At 43.1% G+C, this 19,530-nt stretch overlaps 3 protein-coding genes across 3 annotated transcripts; 2 read left to right on the top strand and 1 right to left on the bottom strand.

The window, feature by feature from the left end:
* The first annotated feature begins 2,070 nt into the window (after positions 1-2,070).
* On the top strand, positions 2,071-7,195 carry plp1a (proteolipid protein 1a). The gene is made up of 7 exons (XM_070836948.1): positions 2,071-2,148; positions 4,277-4,463; positions 4,597-4,753; positions 5,097-5,265; positions 6,278-6,351; positions 6,458-6,523; positions 6,937-7,195. The coding sequence occupies exons 1-7, from the start codon at positions 2,145-2,147 to the stop codon at positions 7,015-7,017; spliced, it is 738 nt and encodes a 245-aa protein (XP_070693049.1). The 5' UTR covers positions 2,071-2,144; the 3' UTR covers positions 7,018-7,195.
* A 2,200-nt stretch (positions 7,196-9,395) lies between these two features.
* On the bottom strand, positions 9,396-13,854 carry rab9b (RAB9B, member RAS oncogene family). The gene is made up of 2 exons (XM_070836549.1): positions 13,791-13,854; positions 9,396-12,704 (listed from the first exon to the last, which is right to left on the bottom strand). Exon 2 carries the CDS (start codon positions 12,624-12,626, stop codon positions 12,015-12,017), a length of 612 nt encoding a protein of 203 aa, XP_070692650.1. The 5' UTR covers positions 12,627-12,704; positions 13,791-13,854; the 3' UTR covers positions 9,396-12,014.
* A 2,040-nt stretch (positions 13,855-15,894) lies between these two features.
* fut11 (fucosyltransferase 11 (alpha (1,3) fucosyltransferase)) lies at positions 15,895-19,446 on the top strand. Its single transcript, XM_070837259.1, has 5 exons — positions 15,895-16,009; positions 16,242-16,580; positions 16,694-17,074; positions 17,673-18,295; positions 18,462-19,446. Exons 2-5 carry the CDS (start codon positions 16,242-16,244, stop codon positions 18,610-18,612), a joined length of 1,494 nt encoding a protein of 497 aa, XP_070693360.1. The 5' UTR covers positions 15,895-16,009; the 3' UTR covers positions 18,613-19,446.
* Positions 19,447-19,530: the final 84 nt, after the last annotated feature.

The following is a 19,530-nucleotide window of genomic DNA, read 5'->3' as shown; positions in this document are numbered from 1 at the left end:
CTCACACCTGTTACCTGATAGCGCTGCTTCTCACCCACGGCGCTGGATCCCACCCAATAGGCAGAAAACCTACTGTAGTGCACCGAGTAACCCAACAGGCTTGTTGTTTTGATGACAGATATTTGGAGTGAAATCTGCGTTCAAAGAAAACTTTGGAAAAAGCAGTTGCTCTCATGTGTTGGTGATACGTTTATGTGCTGCAGAACAATTGAGATATCAAACCTGGTTAAGCGATGCATGAAATGTGAACAGTCAAGGTAAAACATGTTTACAAATGTGTGTAGACACCACTACACAAAGAGGGCAGGGTAATTGTTTTACCTTTTGCTAGAGAAAACATTTTTCATTTTAATGGTATCATAAACAATTGAACAATCCTTCTGAGATGTACCTGTAGTCGAGGAAAGGGGTAACACCAGTCAGAGCCTGTAGCACACAGTGTACAACAACATGGTTAGCGGAGAACAAGGCTTGTAGAACATGAGTGGTGTTTCTCTGAGGATTTCTGAGCTAGCAGCTCAAAAATAAATAATCTAATAGGGTTGTACTGTGAGACTAACTACATTAGCTGAGAGGAAATAAAGAGCTCTGTAACAAAATTACAAATGAAAGAAGGAGGAATTACATTAGATTAGAACATGTATAAATGAATATGAAAGCAGGCCTGGTTCAAAAGAGGCATTTTTGATCTGGTTGACAATATGTTTAACATACTTACAGACTGGATTATTTGAGCATCATGTTTAGATGTATGCTTCTTGACAAGACTGACTTTTCTTACAAAAATAGAAGAAGAAGAAGAAGAAGAAGAAGAAGAAGGAGGAGGAAAAGGTCCTCATGTGCCTGACACTGTACAGATGCTGTGGCAGGAAAAGCCTGCCATCTGCTGGACATGAGATGAAGCCTGATCTGGCTCTTTATTTCTGGTATTTGGCCAGAGGGTGGAGATGAATCAGAGGACTGTCTCTCACTCCGACACAGTCAGGTCGCTGGAGATCAGTGATGTTCCTCTGCTGCGTGCTGCTCTGCTCTGCTCACAGCACATCTCATTTTAATCTTTTTTTTTTATTTTTTCTCAAGCTGAACATTTGATTGTGGGTTACGGGGTCGTATAAACTGATGTGGACAAAGAAACCGGCTGGCACTGACCCAAATACCCAGTGGATTATTATTTCTGAGATACTCATCAGGGGTTTTATGATCACAAATGACATAATAATCCAATCTAATTAAAACACTACTGATGTTTTTCTTATCAAAGAATCTCTCTGTAGTGATGCTGAGAAATACCCTTCACTGCCCCTCCACTATCCAGCTTAAAAGGCACTGTTTGACTCTTATCACAAGTTGAGTTATCCACATATTCATGGTCAGTGAAAGCCACTTCAAGCTTGCTTTTGAAGGCACATTCCAGGACTAAATCGACACATTTAAGAGATAAATTGTAAAGACCCCATCGGTTTTGCCATCTGGGATATCAGATCTTCCGTGTTCAGTCCTGCATCTCAAACACTGCAGTTAACAGATTGTATCCGACAGTTTTCCAAGCCTGGTGAGCATCATCTGACTGCCCTCAGGCTCATATTGATGATGCAACTCCAGAGAAATCACCTTCACTGTCCGTGGACACACAGCATCTCATCATTCCCACGGACGATCTGCATGATTCATGAGATGTTTCTCGTTTGTCATTTGGTTTTATTTATCAGGCTGAAATGTTGCCATCGGCTTTTAAAACAAAAAGGCCTTGGTGAGCCTCAGAGTTAGGACAGCCGACTCACATAAAGAGGAAACATTATTTTTTCTAGTGGTGAGAAAAAGAAAAAAGTTCTCTCTCTTGTGTATTTGCATAAGAAGTTGCTCTTTCTCTATGCAAATGTGCGTCAACAATGAACTAAGGAAATCTCTGCAAGCGTGAGGACCTTGACCTCCTCATTATTCTCCTCGTTGAAGTTCATTGAAAAGAGACATTGTTTCTTTAAGATTTCACTTGCAGTCATCGGCGGGTCTGTCCATTGTTGGAGGAACAGAAAGCGAGTTGAGATTGATATACGGGGGCCGAAGACAAGTGGCGCAGATCATCAGCGGACCAGCTGCAGGACGGGCAGCAGTGGCCAACAAGTCCTGAACGCATCCTTCCAGACATGGGTAAGAAACTTCCAGGGAATCCACCTTTATTGGCTTTTAGCACATAGGATACTTCTCATTATCAAATCTGAATTTTCCCTCTTATGCGATTGTACGCTGATGTGAATGAGACTGTGAGAGGGCATCGGAAGTTATTAAGGTTTTTTTTTGTCACTTTAGAGGTCGGCTACTCACCGGCTGATGCTCCGCTGATAATATGAGATTTATTTCATGCTTGAGATGGCAGGACCACTTTCAGAGGAGCCTTGTCGCATTTGCTTTCGGTCTCAATCTTTCTCAATTTTTAAAGAGCCAAACTTGGCCCCAGATTGCTTTTTTTTATTTATTTATTTTGCAGAATAAGGCCTAGATTTTCATTTGGGTCAAAAACTAGAGACTGTGGGCAGATCTGGGTTCAGGGTGCTTCACCTCATTGTTCAGGCTGGTAATGTCATTAATTAGTTAATTGGTACAAGGTGTATCTGAAGGCACGTGGGCTGATATTGGTTATTTTTGAAGTTTTGGTTCATGTGCATGCTACTTGTCATCTTGTGCTGCGGTGACCAGAAGTCTCTGTGCACAGAAATATGTGTAACTGACCTACTTTGATTTACTTCCTGTCTTAAAATATAACAAAGCTGAACACTAAAGTGTGCTATTTGCTATTTTTCTCCCAGTTTATCCTTTCAAACTCCCTCTTCCGTAGCATAGTAGTCGTGCTATCTGAATGACTGATCACAGTTTGCCCGTCTCTGTCTCTCTCACACACACACACATACAGCCAACCCGGTCATGTAGATGTGTTCAATTAAAGAGCTATCTATTTGCCCCTCCTGCCATCTGTGTTTACTGTAATGGTACCAACCACAGTCTGTCTGCTTCCATTGTGCGTGTCTATGTGGATGCGCGCATGCAAGCGTGTAATGGCACACATGCACACAGTTGCATTGTTTGTTTCTAGCTTTGCCTCTCCATCCTCTTCCAGCACAGACAGCTCCCCACTATCACTTTCTTGTTCCTGTGTCTCCCCCAGAAGGAAGTCTGTGAGTGTGTGCATGCGTGCCTGTGTGCGTGTCAAGAATAGAGGTGCCTCTGGCCTTTGTTTGCTTGACATTGGTGGCCCTTGTACCCCCATGATGCCGTGGGACAAAGACTGTTGTCTCTGCGGTCACAAAAGCAGCCTCTCTCTCTCTTTCACTTTGTCTCTCCTCTCCGTCCTCCCCCCTTTTCTCACACTCACCACGCTGGGTGGTGAATGGAGTCAGGGTGCGAGCCGGGGTCAGAGCAGACGCATACCCGTGCCCTTGGCATCCATTCAAACAGCACATGACTTTTAGGGAGAATGCACAGCTTCACCGAGGGAGTGAAAGTGTCCAGCTGCAGCTCGGTCCACGAGCACATTTTACTGAAAAGGATGGAAGTTCATTTATTCAATAAAATCTTATTTATTCCCTGTGTTATCTAGATAAGTAGATAGTTTCACTTGGTTATCCCCAGGTTTTCATGATTCCCCCCCACCAAGTTCAATGGAATTTTGCATGGTGCTCACACAGTTTCTGTTATGTCTGAGTAATCCTCTGACTCCATTGTACACGTTTTAATGGGAACTACTTTCTACCAGAGAAACAGTCCCTATGAAAACTGTTGACAGGGTGTTCTGTGAATTATCCAGCATAACAGGAAAAATGTTGAATGTTGAGTAGTGCTCAAACACTTCTGCAGAAAATTAATCGTCAAGTTTCTCCAGTGTGAGGATTTTCTGCTTTTCTCATTGTAAACTGAGTCTCTTTGGATATTGGACTGTTGGACGGACAAAACGGCTTTTGAGATGTCAACATAAATTCTGAGGAGCCGCAGAAGACATTTAATCGCTATTTTTGGACATTTTTAGACTAGAAGAACAAAAGATTAATCTTTAATGACAATATACTTTAGGAGTTGTGCGTGTGTGTGTGTGTGTGCTTGGGGAAACTAGGGTTTCAGATGGAAAGAGTAAAACAGGAACTTCTTTTACAAGAAAGTACCCACTGTACATTCTACTGTGCATAATTTGTACTTTGGAATGGAGCATGTCTCCTGTGCTGTCTGTCATGTTGCATCAGTTAATTATGTGCCCTGACTTTCACGGTGCTGCGTTTGTGACTAACAGGTTGCTACGACTGCTGTATGCGCTGTTTGGGTGGGGTGCCGTACTGCTCCCTGGTCGCCACACTGCTGTGTTTCTCTGGCATTGCCCTCTTCTGCGGCTGTGGTCACCAGGCACTCACAGAGACAGAGAGACTAATTGAAACTTACTTCGCCCGTAACCTTCAGGACTACATCACTCTTGCCTACATGTGAGTGGCAAATTTAAGCATTTCCATCATTAGAGTGACATCTTTTTATGGATTTCTTGGGCTGTTGTCTCCATTCAGGAGGTTATAGCTTCTTTGTAACCCCCGAATTTTGCCGTTTTTCTTTTTCCTCCAGCATTCAATATTTCCAGTATGTCATCTATGGTTTGGCCTCCTTTTTCTTCCTGTACTGCATCGTGCTGTTGGCTGAGGGCTTCTACACCACAAGTGCTGCCAAGCAAACCTTTGGAGAGTTCAGGAGCACCATGTGTGGCCGCTGCCTCAGCTCCTCGGTGAGAGGGCCCAGAGTGGGACAAGTAAAGGGGATTGGAGAGATTGGATGGGATTAATACACATATCACTCCCTGGTGGGTGCTGAGCTGAAAATCTTAAAGCTGCTAAAAACCTTTAGGGACATGCAAAGATAAGCATACAGTGTGTGTCTGAGTGGTTTGGGGGGGTGGGGGGGGGCTGAGTGGTTGGAAGATGAGGAGGAGAACAGAGAGTGAGATAATAAAGCTAATCAGAAAAAAGTAAATTTGGTCACTGAGCCACTGCTCATAAAAACACAGTCTGTGTGGATCCGTTCGTTATGATGATGCACCCTAATGTTTACTCTGCTTACTCCTATATCAGTTTATAGTGATGACATATGTACTGGCTGTGCTGTGGCTGTTGGTGTTCGCCTTCTCGGCCTTGCCTGTGTACTTCTTCTACAACATGGATGCCACCTGCCACACCATTGACATTCTGACTGAGACCCCAGCGAGTATCAACCAGCTCTGTGTCGATGCAAGGCAATACGGTAACAAGATACCTATTAATGGCAATCTATTGCAATCTATTTTATTTATTTATTTTTTACCAATACCAACAATGCATTGTGCTCACAAACAGCCAATGCACCCAGAGCTTAGAGTCTACAGCCATCCCAGTAGCTCAGGGAGGTTGCACCAAGGCACAGATGATACATACTAATGTCAGCATGGATGATAAAGGCTCCCAATGACAATGCTAAGACGCTGATGTTTAGCAGGTATAGTGATTACCATGTTCACCACCTTGCTTTAGTGTGTTGGCATGTATACATTTCATCCTGAGGGGAAAATGGATGTTTGAACCTAATTTCACGGTAATCCGTCAAACAGCTGAGGCAATTCACTAAAATCACAAAATGTCAACATTATGGTGGCGTTGGAGGAAAAGTCAGGGGATTACCAGTCATTAGTTTTCTGCCCTGGGAACCATTAACGTTTGTACAAAATTTTTAGACAATAGTTGATATATTCCAGTGTTGCTGACCCACAGAGCAGCATTGCCATCCCTAGTGCATTAGAGTGTGGCCAAAAAACCCCACAGCTGTCACACAAAGAGCAGCACTGTTGCACTAGGAGACATGTTGCATCATTATCATGAACATGGGCACTGTATTTTATTAGGTCAGTCACACAACACGGTGTAAGATGGCGTAGTTCATTGAATATGTATTAATCCACTTCCGGAAATAGTCTCCAAAAAACCTAAAAACTACAGTGCCCAGTTGTTTCAAGAAATGATTTAGCCTTTCTTTTTTTAAAAAAAATTATATATTTGTGGCCCGTTTTAAATGTTGCCGTCTTCAGTATTAACCAATGAGGTTTTTAGAGCCACAGACAACACAGGGAAGTCAGAAACGGATAACAGGAACAGATTGTTTGTTGGTTTTTGTGTGATTCTTGATTGATTTATGGACAATAACAAAAATGTATAATAGCACCACCCTCATCCTCTCTGTACTTAAGAGATATAACTTAATAGAGACATTTTATTCATAACAGGGCTCCTGCCATGGAATGCAGTACCAGGGAAAGCTTGTGGCATAACTTTGTCCACCATCTGCAAGACCAGAGAGGTACAAACAAGGAAATAAATCCAGCTCTGCACTCGTGCTCTACATTTTTCCTGACATGAAATGAAGACGACATTTTATCACCTTTCCCCTCTCTCCCTCCTATCAGTACCAGATGACCTATGACCTCTACATTGCTGCCTTCGCCGGTGCGGGCATCACTCTCTTGGCTCTGGTGAGTGATTATACTTTGACTGGGGCCAATTTGGCTGTGCTTCCACAGCGGGGTACAATAATAGTCTTATGGCTCATGTGACTTAGTGACGCTCAAAGTGTAGGCGGCGAGGCATCTCAGGCCTCCATGACTGATGACTTTTGCACTATTGCTCTCTGTTCCTCTTTCTCAGCTGACACAAACATCATAATAATGCTGTAATGTCTGGTGGTTTTCCAGCCTGGCAAATGGAGCGCCCATTATACTCGCATGCTCCATTACAGAAGCTATTATACGGATGATATCTGCTATCAAATTAATGCCATTAGTAGTTAATCAGTTTTTTTGTTGTTATTCATAAAGTATCAGGATGTGGATTTGTCTTCTTTTCATTTCTGTTCTGACACTTCCTGTCTCTGCTTCTCCTTCCATAGCTGACCTATACTGTGTCAACCACCTATAACTTTGCGATTCTGCGGTATCTGGGGAGAAAGGGCATAGGTGCACGGTGTTAGGCTCACCAGTTTCCTGCTCGCTCTATCACTGCTTCACCAACAACATGGGAATCTAAAGGGACGGCAGCCATTCTGTCCTTCCACATCATCTTCACAGAGCCACTTGTGGTCATGGACTTTTAAAAATGTTGTCTTTTATATTTTTACTTGTTGGGAAGAATGTCATTGTTTGTTTTTCCTTTTTGTTTGAGGTTTGTCTGCTTCTTTTACACGCAGTAAGTCTTGTTTCAGGATGTTCAATGCCATGTCGTCAAAATATTTTTAAACTACTGGTCTTGCCGCTCGCACTGGTTAGTGTCTAAAATTAATTTCTGCTTACCATTACTCAAAATACAAATAACACACCACTAATGAATTAACATGTGTAAGAAATGCGCAGTGAGAATGCAGCTGTTACAGAGAACAGGGATTATAGGTTGCCATGGCTACCATTCCTCACATCTGGTTGCCACGGTGACCGACAAGCTCACATTTGCAGTCTCACGCTGACCTCAGGACTTTTCTCACGGGCTGGAGAAAAGCCTCAACAATGGAGTCATGCCTGTTTTTAAAAGCTAGCCAATAAGGAGTCAGCTGTGGGGGCCACCTGCGCTACGGCTCTCTGCCAAGGGTTATATTAAATGTCAAGGGAGAGGGTCCTCCAGACAAAGCGGGGGTTAGACCTCTCTAAAGCCTCAATGCAGCTCCGCTGGGACAGCAACCACACACACAACCCCATCCACATGCTGCTGCATGACCCCCACAGCGCACTGAATAATGGAAATGATGGATTCAGAGTGAAGTGACTGAAGGAATTTTAGATTATTTTCAATGGTTTCTTTCCGACAAAGGGACATACTTGTTTAGTTATGATCTAGAAAGGTCTGAAATGGCTTCTCTTGTAACTGTGAGATGGCAAAAGCACTAGGTGCTAACTTATTGAGTGACCTCCATATTATTTGACCTAAAACACGTTGAGGTGTGAGCCCCCCCTGCTGTTAATGCATGACTGAGGTACCTTTTTACAGAGACAGGACAGCTTTGTTTTGGCTCTAATTCTTTAGGAATTTTGTTGTAGTTATTGTATAACGCATCTTTTTTTCTTACTGTAGCTGAATTTACTACTACTTTTACACTTTGGGTATTACTAACAAAGCCTTTTACAAAATAATAAGTAGATTCTTCTCTTTGATGGAAGCCTTACCCAGTTGTGAGTAGTGGATTTCACAAGTGGCCGCGGGCTGTTTGATGATTATTTCTTTGTGTTGGTTAAATTTGATAATAAAAAGGATATTCTTTTGAAGTACTTGTGCAGAGTATCTCTGAAAACATTTGTCTGCTGTCTATGAAAGTGCAGTGTCTGGTGTGGTGTAGCAGTGTTTAACTGGCACTCCATCCTTGGCTCCCTGCCACATCTAGGGGCCAAGGTATTTTGTAAGGTGTTTTGTATTCTCTCCTCTTGTGTTCACAGGTGCACTGTTCCCTGCACTTGGCTGTGTACCAGGTGTACCTGAGGAAGCTGAGGCACAGGGCGAAAGAAGAGAGGAGAGGCTATGACCTGTATGGGAGGCTGCAGAGAGACAGAGGAGGGACACTGTGCTCTCCATACCCCGCGAATGCATCTGACATCTCCTGACAGCGTGGGTTTGCTGCAGGAGCTTTCCACGAAAAGTATAGTGTTGTGTGTAGTGTGGGCCAATTTATTGGTACAACATTGTGGTATTCCTGAAATGAATTCCCTAGATTATTTTGATTTCATTCAAATATAGGCTATTGTGTTAGATCCAAGTTATAAAATGTTAAAAGCACAGTAGGGAACCTTTTTTTTTTTTTTTTTTTAGCCTTAACAATTAAATATTTTGTGCTTATTTTGTCTGATGATCTGTAGATGTCTATGGAATATATATCTGTTGTGTTTATGTCCTTAAGTCAGAGATTTAAATGTATGTAGATTGAAAGGCAGACATGTTTTTTTTTCCATTTTCTAATTTCACAATGTGTGGTGCATGCTCGATCACTGGCACTGTTCACTGTCTCTCGGGTTCCCACACATACTTGGTCATTCAATGACATTTAAGGGCATGTGTGATGAAACTCAAACAAGATGCATTTTGGGCTAAAAATTCAAGACCTGTGTTTCATTCGTGAGCTTGCTCAGAAGTGATGCTCCATTTTAACACTGAAAATATTGGGGCTTTTTTTTTTTTTTTCGTGGTGGTGAGAATGACTGCAGAAAGGTGGAGAGCTGAAATCTACTGATTAATATGAGTGACCTATTTTAGTTTTAAAAATAGTTTAGCTTTTCTTTTCGCAGTTTAAAGTCATTTTTAAAAAGGGACATACTTTCACTTTTCAAAGCATAAGCACAAAAACTCCAGACATCCATTTGGTATGTTGCGTGTTTTATTTGTAGCCAAGCACTGGAGAGTATTCACCACTTTGCCAGCATGTTGGCACAACCAGTCTTATCCTCCATAGTGCAAAAAGAGGACTAAGGGAAGTTGCCCATCAGATCAACACATAATCAAGATGAACAGTCTGACTTTCACACAGCTTAAAATCTCACACGAGTTGAGCACTGAGGATGAAACAGACGTTCAGTGTCAATTTTTACATTATAAAATGAATGCCCTTTGCAATTTACAGAAGCCATTAATATGGACAGCCCAAAGAAATGTGTTTTTACATTCATAAATATTACAGCAAAATTGAAAAAAAAAAAATAAAAATACTGACAGATTGGGTTTCAGTGATATTAAGACAGTACCATGAAAGCAACACACTGTAGGGTTATGCTACCAGTACCCACTGATTCTCAGGTAAGTTAGATTTCAGGTAAACACTGTGGTGGGCAACATTATCTGAACAGAATAAAAACTGAAATGGATCAGTGAGGAGACCAGATATTCTGTTAAATCCAGAAATTATTAACACTGACAAACAGCAAACTAACAGCCCTCATTTATACATTGAATTAATGTAGGCCACCTGCTTTATTTTGTTAAAATGCCTTACTCAGTTCACAGTTAATACAGTTTCTCTCATAGACTGTGAGTACCAGTACTCAACACGCCTTATAAAACCTTTTACAGTAATCATATGAGCAAGCTATTTATTACAAGCCTACATTTAATCAGAGAACAATGTAATAAGTAAATATGACCGTACCTGATTGGATTTGGTTCACTGTCACAGTGAAGCTCTTGTAATGTTCACCATTAGTCTGTACACACAATAAAATATGACGCAACTTTTCACTTGAAAGGCAAATGACGTGATCTCAGGTTGAGAGAATAATACACAAAACCTCCAACATAACAGAAAAAGTATGAGAACATGGGACATAATAGGGACTTTGTGCACTCAGGAGATGATAACATATCTTATTTATGCAACAGGTATGGGTGTTTGAGCCGACACATTAAAAAATGTGATTAGAGCAGCAATCAAAATACAGAAGCAAATGAATTTCGGCAATGTTTAACTCAGTTTTAAGCATAGAATACCAGGCATATTATTTTCTGAACAAAAATGCCCTCTGACCAATAGCAGCAGACAGACAGATTCAAATGTCAGTAAGCCTGTGTGTAATAACTTTGAGACAAAAATAAAGTACCATCAAGATGAACACAAGTAAACATCTTTAAGCTGTCAGAACACTCAGTACCATATGAATGGACAGGAGATGCGCACATTAGTGGTAACAGCCTACAGCTCAGGCTATTTCATATTCAGATGAGACCTTGGATGACCAGACTGACAGTGAGAGGCGTATGTAATATATCAGTGAAGCACGGGAGACCTTCAGAAGCAGCAAAGCTAAAAAGACTGGAATGTCAAGGCCTGCCACACAATCAACGAGGCAGACGCAGGATTACAAACATGCATATGAACATAATCATTAATTCTAATATGTAAAACCTCTTCCATACATCGGGGACACATACTTTAATCAGCCCTTGATCAAATACTTAAGATTAATGTAAATATCACACACTGTCTGTAAAACAATAACACATCGGAGGATGGAAATTTGCTTCACAGAAAAATAAACAGCGGTTTATCAACGACAGCAGCAAAAGCAGTATTATTCTTGAACTTTGAGAAACACTGAACCTTACTTAGTAAACAGGCCTGTGTGCATAAATCAAAATGATCCCATAATGCCTAACTCGTACACCTGACAACTCCAGCTACAGTGCAGTAGTGCAGCAGTGCAGTAGTAACAGATAGAACAAATGTAATAAGAGCACTGCAATAGCTTGTACCCGATGCTTACAGTCAGGGCAGCCAAATTAAAGCTCACAATTTCCTTTTCCATCAGAGACAAACAAAGTCGTGTTCCTACTGAGAGCAGCAATCATTTAACGTCCTTGTACACATTGGTCATCATACTGAGTCCCAACATCCACATGGATTAGGAACACTGCCATTCACAGATACCGTGTGTCCACAAAATATATGAGCCACTTCTGCTGAAGGATCGGATAACAAGAAAAGGCGGTGTTGTCCCTCTAAAACCTGGGAAACTCAGCTCATGGACAGACTGTAGGGCAGTTAAAAGACCAACCGTATGTAGTTGTGCCAAAGATAAAGTGTGCTCTTCAAGGGAGGATTGGTATATTCTCTCATCCACTGTATTCAGTAAAATTCAAATGAAACACTTTGAAGCATTATGTTTCATAACTCCTGCATAGGCAGACAAAGCTGAAGCTGGGTGAAAATGTTTTTGTGCAAAATTACTGAAAGCAGACAGAGTACAGAAGATGGGTGTGCCCGTTACAGGGTACCTGTCCCGTGGTTAGGGCAATAATTCAACAACCTAGATACCAGCTGAATCCTTGACACTCGTTTTCAGAGAGGCAGTATCTTATCCACATTATCTTTAGGGGATACTGTGCTCAGTACCTTGTACCTACAGTATGTGTACCATAAACAATATCCGTCTGGCCTTCAAATCTGCCATGGGCAAGTTTCAGCCAGAGAGATTAAGACAAGATGGATTCACACCTGACCAATCAGCAGCAAGATGTGCGAGAGGTTTTGCGGTTGCCATGGAGATCGATGGTACTACTCAGTAGTGCATGGTCAATCTGGTCCTCAGCAGCCAGAACCTCCCTGACAGCTGCCTCGAATGCAGCTGTGACATTAGTGTCATCCTTAGCACTGGTCTCAAAGTAAGGACAGCAGCCATTCTCTTCACACCAGGCGCGCGCTTCGTCCTCTCCCACCTCCCTCTGCTCCATGTCTACCTTGTTGCCAAGCACCACAAAAGGGAACCGCTCAGGGTCTTTAACGTCCGAGTAGTACATGAACTCCTTCTTCCAGCAGCCGAGGTTCTGGAAGCTCTGCAGGTCGTTCACGGCAAATGTGAGCAGGCAGCAGTCGGCGCCTCGGTAGAAAGGCGTCCGCAGGGACTTAAAGCGCTCCTGGCCTGCCGTGTCCCAGATCTGAAGAGTGACCAGGCGTCCGTCCACCTCCAGGTCTCGGTTGAGGAACTCCACGCCGATGGTGTGGAAGGACTGGGAGTCGAAGCGGTCTGTGACGTAGCGGTTCATCAGGGAGGACTTGCCCACTCCACCATCCCCCAGCAGGATCACCTTCAGCAGCAGGCTCTTCCCGCTCATCATGTTTCCTCCCACCCAGCAAGGCCTCCTCTCTGGGTTACAGGCCTCCACACCAGGTGGTAGACCAGGGTCGATTTTAACCTAGAAAGAGGAAGAAATGCAAAAATGGATACTTTCTATGTTATTAGTGAGAATCACGAATCACCACTGAGCAAGAGGAAATGAAATCTACTGAATTATAACAACACCCAAACCAGCTTGGCTTCGCTGATGACTCAATGTAAGTAGACTGCTGTTTCACTTTATAACTTTTAAAACTACATTTTGCACACATGCTTCTTTATCACTGTTAAATGCTTGTTTTTATAGTTGTTTATGTATTGTCTTTGTCTTAAAATCAGGACCAGAGTACTTAAGTTCGTGCCATCCCATGTGGAAATGTGAGCTGGTATGACAATAAAGATCCTTGAATCCTGATCTAGCAACATTTGCATTCAACCTCGAATTAACCTTCCTGACGTGAAATGACAGCCATATGAGGGGTGTGTGATGGCTGACTAGTTACAGGGACACACTGACAGGGGTGAAGGACCGAGATGTCTGCCAAAGGTCTCTGGTGGTGGAGCACTGCACTGAATGGCAAAGAGCCTCGTTATTTACTACATGACACAGTAATACTGACTCATGATAATCTGCACATGTGGGACACGAACACTACCACAAAAACACGAAGCCAGCATGAGTTCATGACATAAAACTGGTGAAGTGCAGCAGTGCGACGCCACAACAACCACAACAACAACAACAGGGGCGAGTCAAGACCATGAGCTGACTCTGGAAATGACCACTGCACATGCGCAGAACACTGACATGCACCAGCTTGTTGTCAACTGTGGCTGACGGCTAAAACTCTCATCAAACTGCTTGGTCCAACACCGTCTCTGCCAAACTGTCCGCGAAGTGCTTCAAAGAGAAAGTTAAACAGGAACCGAAACAGGTCACAGACTTATAAAAACAACTTTAATGCGGCTGGTATTACAACTGTTAGCCGGCTAATCAAGCTAGCCGGCTAGTGTTGTTGACATTCATCCTGATGAGGCTAGCCGTTAGCCGTTAACAGTTCACAAAGACGGTGTAAGCTACTGATAAACAGACGCTGCAGTGGGGCGGTGTGTCTGTGGTTGGACACATCTGATGTGCACACAGGAAGTGTGTGTTTTCACTCACCCTGCTCCTAACAGTGTGTGTCGCGTGCTCTGCCCTGCTCCCCTACATCTGACTGACAGCGTCGTGGCGCGCGCGCCCCCATCCAGGAGGTGCACGTGCACGTCAAGGCGGCCCGAGGTCCTTAAGCCCGTAAAGTTCATGACGGCACAGTAGGTCACTACAGTGGTTTTCAGGTGTGCTCTACGGTGGCCGGGAGGTGCAAAACAATTTTACAATACGAGAAACACTTTTACAAAGCTGGAGACAAATTTACATTTTAGAAAACATTTTTACAAATCAGAAAACAAAATTACATTGCCATAACACATTTACAAGTCCTGAGAGAAATTTACATTTGAGAAAACAAATTTACAAGACGTGAAACACTTTTACAAACGCCGAGACAAATTTACAAGTGACAAAACACTTTTACAAGTAACTTTTTCAATCTGAAAGGGAATGTACCGCGTTAATCGGCTTATATGTTCGCCACAAAACGGGCAAAAGACCGCTTGACTGCCATCCATCGTGGGTCACCATGAACTCCTTATCACTTCCGGTTCTACTCGACAGTTGGTACATTCCCTTTCCGGTTGAAAACGTTACTTGTAAATTTGTTTCGGCCGCAAGTAACTTTTTCAACCGGAAAGGGAATGTACCAACACGATGGACGGCATCTAAAATGTAAATTTGTCTCCAGCTTTGTAAAAGTGTTTCTTGTATTGTAAAATTGTTTTGCACCTCCCGGCCACCGTAGTACTCCATACCTCTACTCCACCACAGTGTACCTTTACTTTGCCCTGGTTAAGGTTATGTCTGCAAAACATGGGCTAACTTCATAAAACATGATGCATTGCAATAGCCTGTATTAAACTACGCAGCAGTATGCATCCTAAAGTAGACAAATGCTACCACCATTGTGATGTAATCTTATCAACAATCCAATGATGTAAAATATAAAAATAGGTTATAGCGCGAAGGGACAATTTCACTTTACAGGTATGTCTTGCTCGTAAAGGTCCCATATTGTGCAAAATGCACTTTTTAATGTCTTTTTAACATTAATCTGTGTCCCCAGAGTGTTTACAGAGCATCCTCTCTCTTTGTCTCCTGCTCCATCTTTCTATGAATGTGTGTGGAAAAACACGCTGTTTAGATTTGGCTACCTTTATGATGTCATAAGGGGATCTGTTGATCATATGACCTTCAGCAGGCCGGCTGCAAATCTCCTGAATTCTAAAAAAATTTTAACACCAGCTCCTGGTGACACAAAGACGTCGAAGGCGAGAGTGAAGCAGCAGGTTGTTTCTGTTCTTCTGAAATGGAGTGTTCAGACAGAGGCTGAGAACAGCTGCAGCAGCCATGTCTGCTACGGGGACAACAATGTGCTTTTTTAAACATTCAATCATGTAAACCTGTTGCAGTCAGCCCTCCAGAAAAATGTGCAAATTTGAAAAAGAGCAGAACATGGGACCTTTAATACTTCTGTAAGACATCTACCATTGTTTAAAGTGGAGGGGACGTTATCTGTCACCTTTGCCCTTTAGAACAAGACACACTTGGCAATGATAACAACACAAAACATATGAGTAAAATAGTACTAACAAAATAATCATGTAATAATATGATAAAAGTATTTTGTACAACTTAGTAGAGAACTGTCATTCATTTGAAAAACAGCCTAATAGGCTAATAATTGCATTATTTAGTTAAAATTGATTAGGAAAAGCAACTGAAAGTTTGACCTGGATACTTTTTTATTAGAGGCTTCTTACATTTACATTTCAAAGCTGTTTTGACCTAAGAAACATTTTGAATTTGTGTTTGCGATAATGTTTTACACCTTACGTGCATTATATTACATTCTAGTAGAATATATTTTTACAATATAAAAGAGACAGAATACATCTAGTGTTGAATCTGTCCAAACTGATTTATACAGTATGTGTTGCAGTGGTCAGAGACGTGCAGTGCAGCTGTGTACACTCCGGAGCTGCAGGTGGCGGTGTGCACTCTGTGTGGGTTTGCTACATACAGAAGAAGAAGACGAAGAAGAAGACCGACAGACAGTAAGCGTAGAAGAAGAACCCAGCTGTGTTAATGTATCTTTGGCTATTATCGGACAGCGTCCTGCCATCGACACTCCTCAAAACCAACTTCCACGGAGGATAGCTGCATGTTTTTGGTGTGAAGGACAAAGAAAAACGCTCCTCCATGTTTTTTTTTTTGCAGTGACAAAGGTAAAAAAAACTGTGGGCATGTTTTAGTGAAAGCCCAGAAACCTCTGACACGTATGATAGTTTGTTCAACGAAGTTAGTTGAAAGGCAAACACAACCCTTCCATTATGGTTATGAGCACCAGACACAGGACGTGATTTTGTGTATAATTTTATTTTTGTTGGCTTGTTCTTTTGAATGGTGGCCTATCTGTATCTACCTGATGTGTGGTGTACGTGCTTTTCATTCTTGCAGATGGCAGGCAGGGGCAGGCTGGTGCCCTGTGTGTGTCTGGGGCTGTTTGGAGTCCTGTGCTGGGTCTGGGTCTCCTTTGCCTCCTTTCCAGACGACCAACTTACCCTGGAGGCCTGGGATGCAGTAGACCATGGAGCCTTTCAGCCCCAGAGTGCTCTGTCAGAGATGGAGTTTGCCTCCATCAGTTCATACAGAGGACCTGGCAACACCGACCGGCGCAGCAACAAGGAGCTGCCCATCCTCCTCTGGTGGAGTGGAGGTCTGTTCCCACATTTTCCTGGTGACACTGAGCGCATTGACTGTGCCACATCCTCCTGCCTGGTCACAAGCAACCGCAAGGTACCAGAAATTTTTAACACTGGTTTAGAGAGAGGAAGAAGATTTATGCTCACATTAATAATAATCACCATCTTAAGTTGTTCTGACAGTAATCTAGAGTTTGATCTTGAAAGGTCCAGCTGTACAAACGGACAGCATCCATCATCTTTTATGGGACAGACTTCCGGGCATATGAGGCACCGCTCCCTCGTCTCCGCCACCAGACTTGGGCGCTGTTCCATGAAGAGTCACCCATGAATAACTACATCCTCTCCCACGGACCCGGGATCAGGCTGTTCAACTACACTGCCACGTTTCGCAGGGAGTCGGACTATCCGCTGACGCTCCAGTGGCTGCCCTCTCTGGACTACTTGCTGCTGCCTGTGGTCGTGTCCCTGGAGGAGAAGAACCGGCTGAGGAGGGAGGGCCTGGCTCCTGTGCTCTACATGCAGTCCCACTGCGACGTACCGTCAGACAGAAACAGATATGTCCAGGAGCTCATGAAGTACATTCAGGTACAACACAGAGATTTTCTTTCAGGGCCATTTTCACAAAGATGCATGCTGGTTGTGTCTGTTTCAAGGTTAGTGCCTCATCATCATCATCATCGTCATCACAAATCATAACTAAGGAGGAATTAGAGTTCCACAATCCACATGCTGTAGCAGTGCTGTATGGTAGGCTCATCTCCTTGGTCTTAAGTACAGTTATTCCATTTTTAAGCTATAAAAAAAGGAATTTTTAACCCTAACTTAGCTATTTTTTTACAGTAATTATGAATTGGGTCACATGCACTGAAAACCTCTAGCCTAGACTCCTCATTTCCACTCACTCATACACAGAAGCACCCCGGAAGGAGCGCGCAGGTTAGCAGGCCAAATCGTTCATCTTCACACATGTAACTGCAGTAACACCTCTGTAAATGCTTTGCGAATGTAGGCCTCAGTGTGATGTTTGTGAATTCCCATTGGCGGAGTTCAATTAGAAATGTCTAATCAGGGTTTTATGAAAAATGTAGACCATTAAAAGTGGGCGAGTGTCACATTAATAATCTCCTCCCACACGTTTGCTAAGCATGCCCCCATCTTTCGCCTTTCTCGCACATCTTTGTAGGTGGACTCTTACGGGAAATGCTTGAACAACAAACCTCTACCTGAACGTCTGGAGGACACAGCCACAGCTACGGGCGAAGATCCCAACTTTATGAATTTTGTCGCCCGCTACAAGTTTCACCTGGCCCTGGAGAATGGCCTGTGTCTGGATTACATGACAGAGAAGCTGTGGCGTCCCCTCCATCAGGGCTGTGTGCCCGTCTACCGGGGCTCCTCTGTGGTGGCGGACTGGATGCCCAATGACCACTCTGTAATCATCATAGACAACTTCCCCTCACCAAAGGCGCTGGCTGAATTCCTCAAACGTCTTGATGAGAACGATGAAGAATATTCAAAATATTTGGAGTTCAAGAACCCCAGCCGCATAACAAACACTCATTTGCTGGAGGCCCTGGAGACCCGCGAGTGGGGGGTTAATGATATGAGTAAGCCCAACTACCTAAATGGATTTGAATGTTACGTGTGCGACCAGGAGAATGCACGTCTGGCGGCAGAACGAGCATACAGAAAGGCCCCAAAGAAGAGCCAACCTCCTCAGCCTAAAATGGCCAACAACTCTCACATGGGGTGCCCCCTGCCCAGCCCTGGGTACGGAGATGTCCAGGACTTACCTGCAGATGATGGGTGAGTTTGTCTTCAATTATTCACTCTGCCAGGTGTGAAATCCTTCTATTTTCTGTGCTTTAATGTGAATAACAATGCCCAGAGGGGCGAGAAACCAGTCTATTTTAATGTACTAATTAGAATATCCTCTGTGATGAGCCTAATCTGCTTGTATATCTGTCCGCAGATGGTTGCAAATATGGCCTCAGGATTACTGGCAGAGCCTGGACCAAGCAGAGGGCCTGGAGTCTCTGATAAGACATAACGAGTCAGACCCTTCGCTGCTGTGGAAGCACATCCAAAACATTGCTGTGAGCAGAGCCAGAGGAAAACACTGACACTGGCCTTGAAACAGACAGAGGATGGAGCTCGTCCAGGATTACAGGGGTGTCCCATATTACGCATCCCCTCTGTCTCAATGAGAGAATGAAGCAGAAATGACTCATATTTTTGCACCTGAGCCAAACCCCCTCTACCCTTACGAGCAGTTTAGTTATAACACATTTTGATATTGTATTCAGCAGACGTGATAGTTTTGTCCTCCATCCCAAGCCTAGTGATGGGAAAATAACATTTTAGGGTGGTATATGCTAATGTTTTCAAGTAGTTTTATTAGTAGAACCGAGGTGCGATCGCTGCCCTTACTCTGCCTTGCTTTGTTAACATTAACTGCATACAGTGCAGTTGTTCCACAGAGGCACATTCTCATGGGAGGCAGATTTTCATTGGACTGGGGCAGAGCCAAAGACTTGTCCTCTGTACCAAGGGAGCTCTGCCTAACTGTGTGTGAAGACCATCAAGACAGTAGCCAGTGCATTAGCTTCTTTACAGTTACTCAGTAGGTAGCTGATGGTTATTAGCTGTAGTCACATTTATGTACATCGGTATTTTAAGTGACTATGCAAGGAAAATATTATTTCACAGAGGAGTGCAGCAAGGCAAATGTAAACGTTAAGCACAACTCCCCTGTGGGAAAGCACCACTGCATTTGCAAAGTAGTTCTCAGGAACAGCTCATCTAATGAATTTCAGTAGTATATGCTTTATAATATTGCCCTAACTGCTTTCTGGTACATGATGCTAACATCATGTTTACGTGCAATATTCTTTTGTAACTCATGCTTTTCTACAACATGTAACTAGCACACCTTTGTATCGTGTATGTAAACCAGGATTATACAGATCATTTTTATTTTTCTTAACAAAGCATCAGACATGTGAACACACTATTTTGTACCAAGAAGACTATAAGAAGTA

The sequence above is a fragment of the Pempheris klunzingeri genome, chromosome 9, assembly GCF_042242105.1.
Source record: "Pempheris klunzingeri isolate RE-2024b chromosome 9, fPemKlu1.hap1, whole genome shotgun sequence".
In the NCBI taxonomy this organism is placed as follows: domain Eukaryota; kingdom Metazoa; phylum Chordata; class Actinopteri; order Acropomatiformes; family Pempheridae; genus Pempheris; species Pempheris klunzingeri.
Note: the sequence above shows the minus strand (reverse complement) of the source record. Positions and strands in the feature narration are given on the sequence as shown.

What these genes read in the sequence shown, in the direction of transcription:
- plp1a (XM_070836948.1), top strand. An exon ending in GCCGCTGCCTCAGCTCCTCG is followed by an intron (nt 4,754 to 5,096) that starts GTGAGAGGGCCC and finishes CTCCTATATCAG; the next exon opens with TTTATAGTGATGACATATGT. An exon ending in GCATCACTCTCTTGGCTCTG is followed by an intron (nt 6,524 to 6,936) that starts GTGAGTGATTAT and finishes CTCCTTCCATAG; the next exon opens with CTGACCTATACTGTGTCAAC.
- rab9b (XM_070836549.1), bottom strand. Translation starts at nt 12,626, where the DNA reads ATGATGAGCGGGAAGAGCCTGCTGCTGAAGGTGATCCTGCTGGGGGAT.
- fut11 (XM_070837259.1), top strand. Translation starts at nt 16,242, where the DNA reads ATGGCAGGCAGGGGCAGGCTGGTGCCCTGTGTGTGTCTGGGGCTGTTT. An exon ending in TGGTCACAAGCAACCGCAAG is followed by an intron (nt 16,581 to 16,693) that starts GTACCAGAAATT and finishes TGATCTTGAAAG; the next exon opens with GTCCAGCTGTACAAACGGAC. An exon ending in GACTTACCTGCAGATGATGG is followed by an intron (nt 18,296 to 18,461) that starts GTGAGTTTGTCT and finishes ATCTGTCCGCAG; the next exon opens with ATGGTTGCAAATATGGCCTC.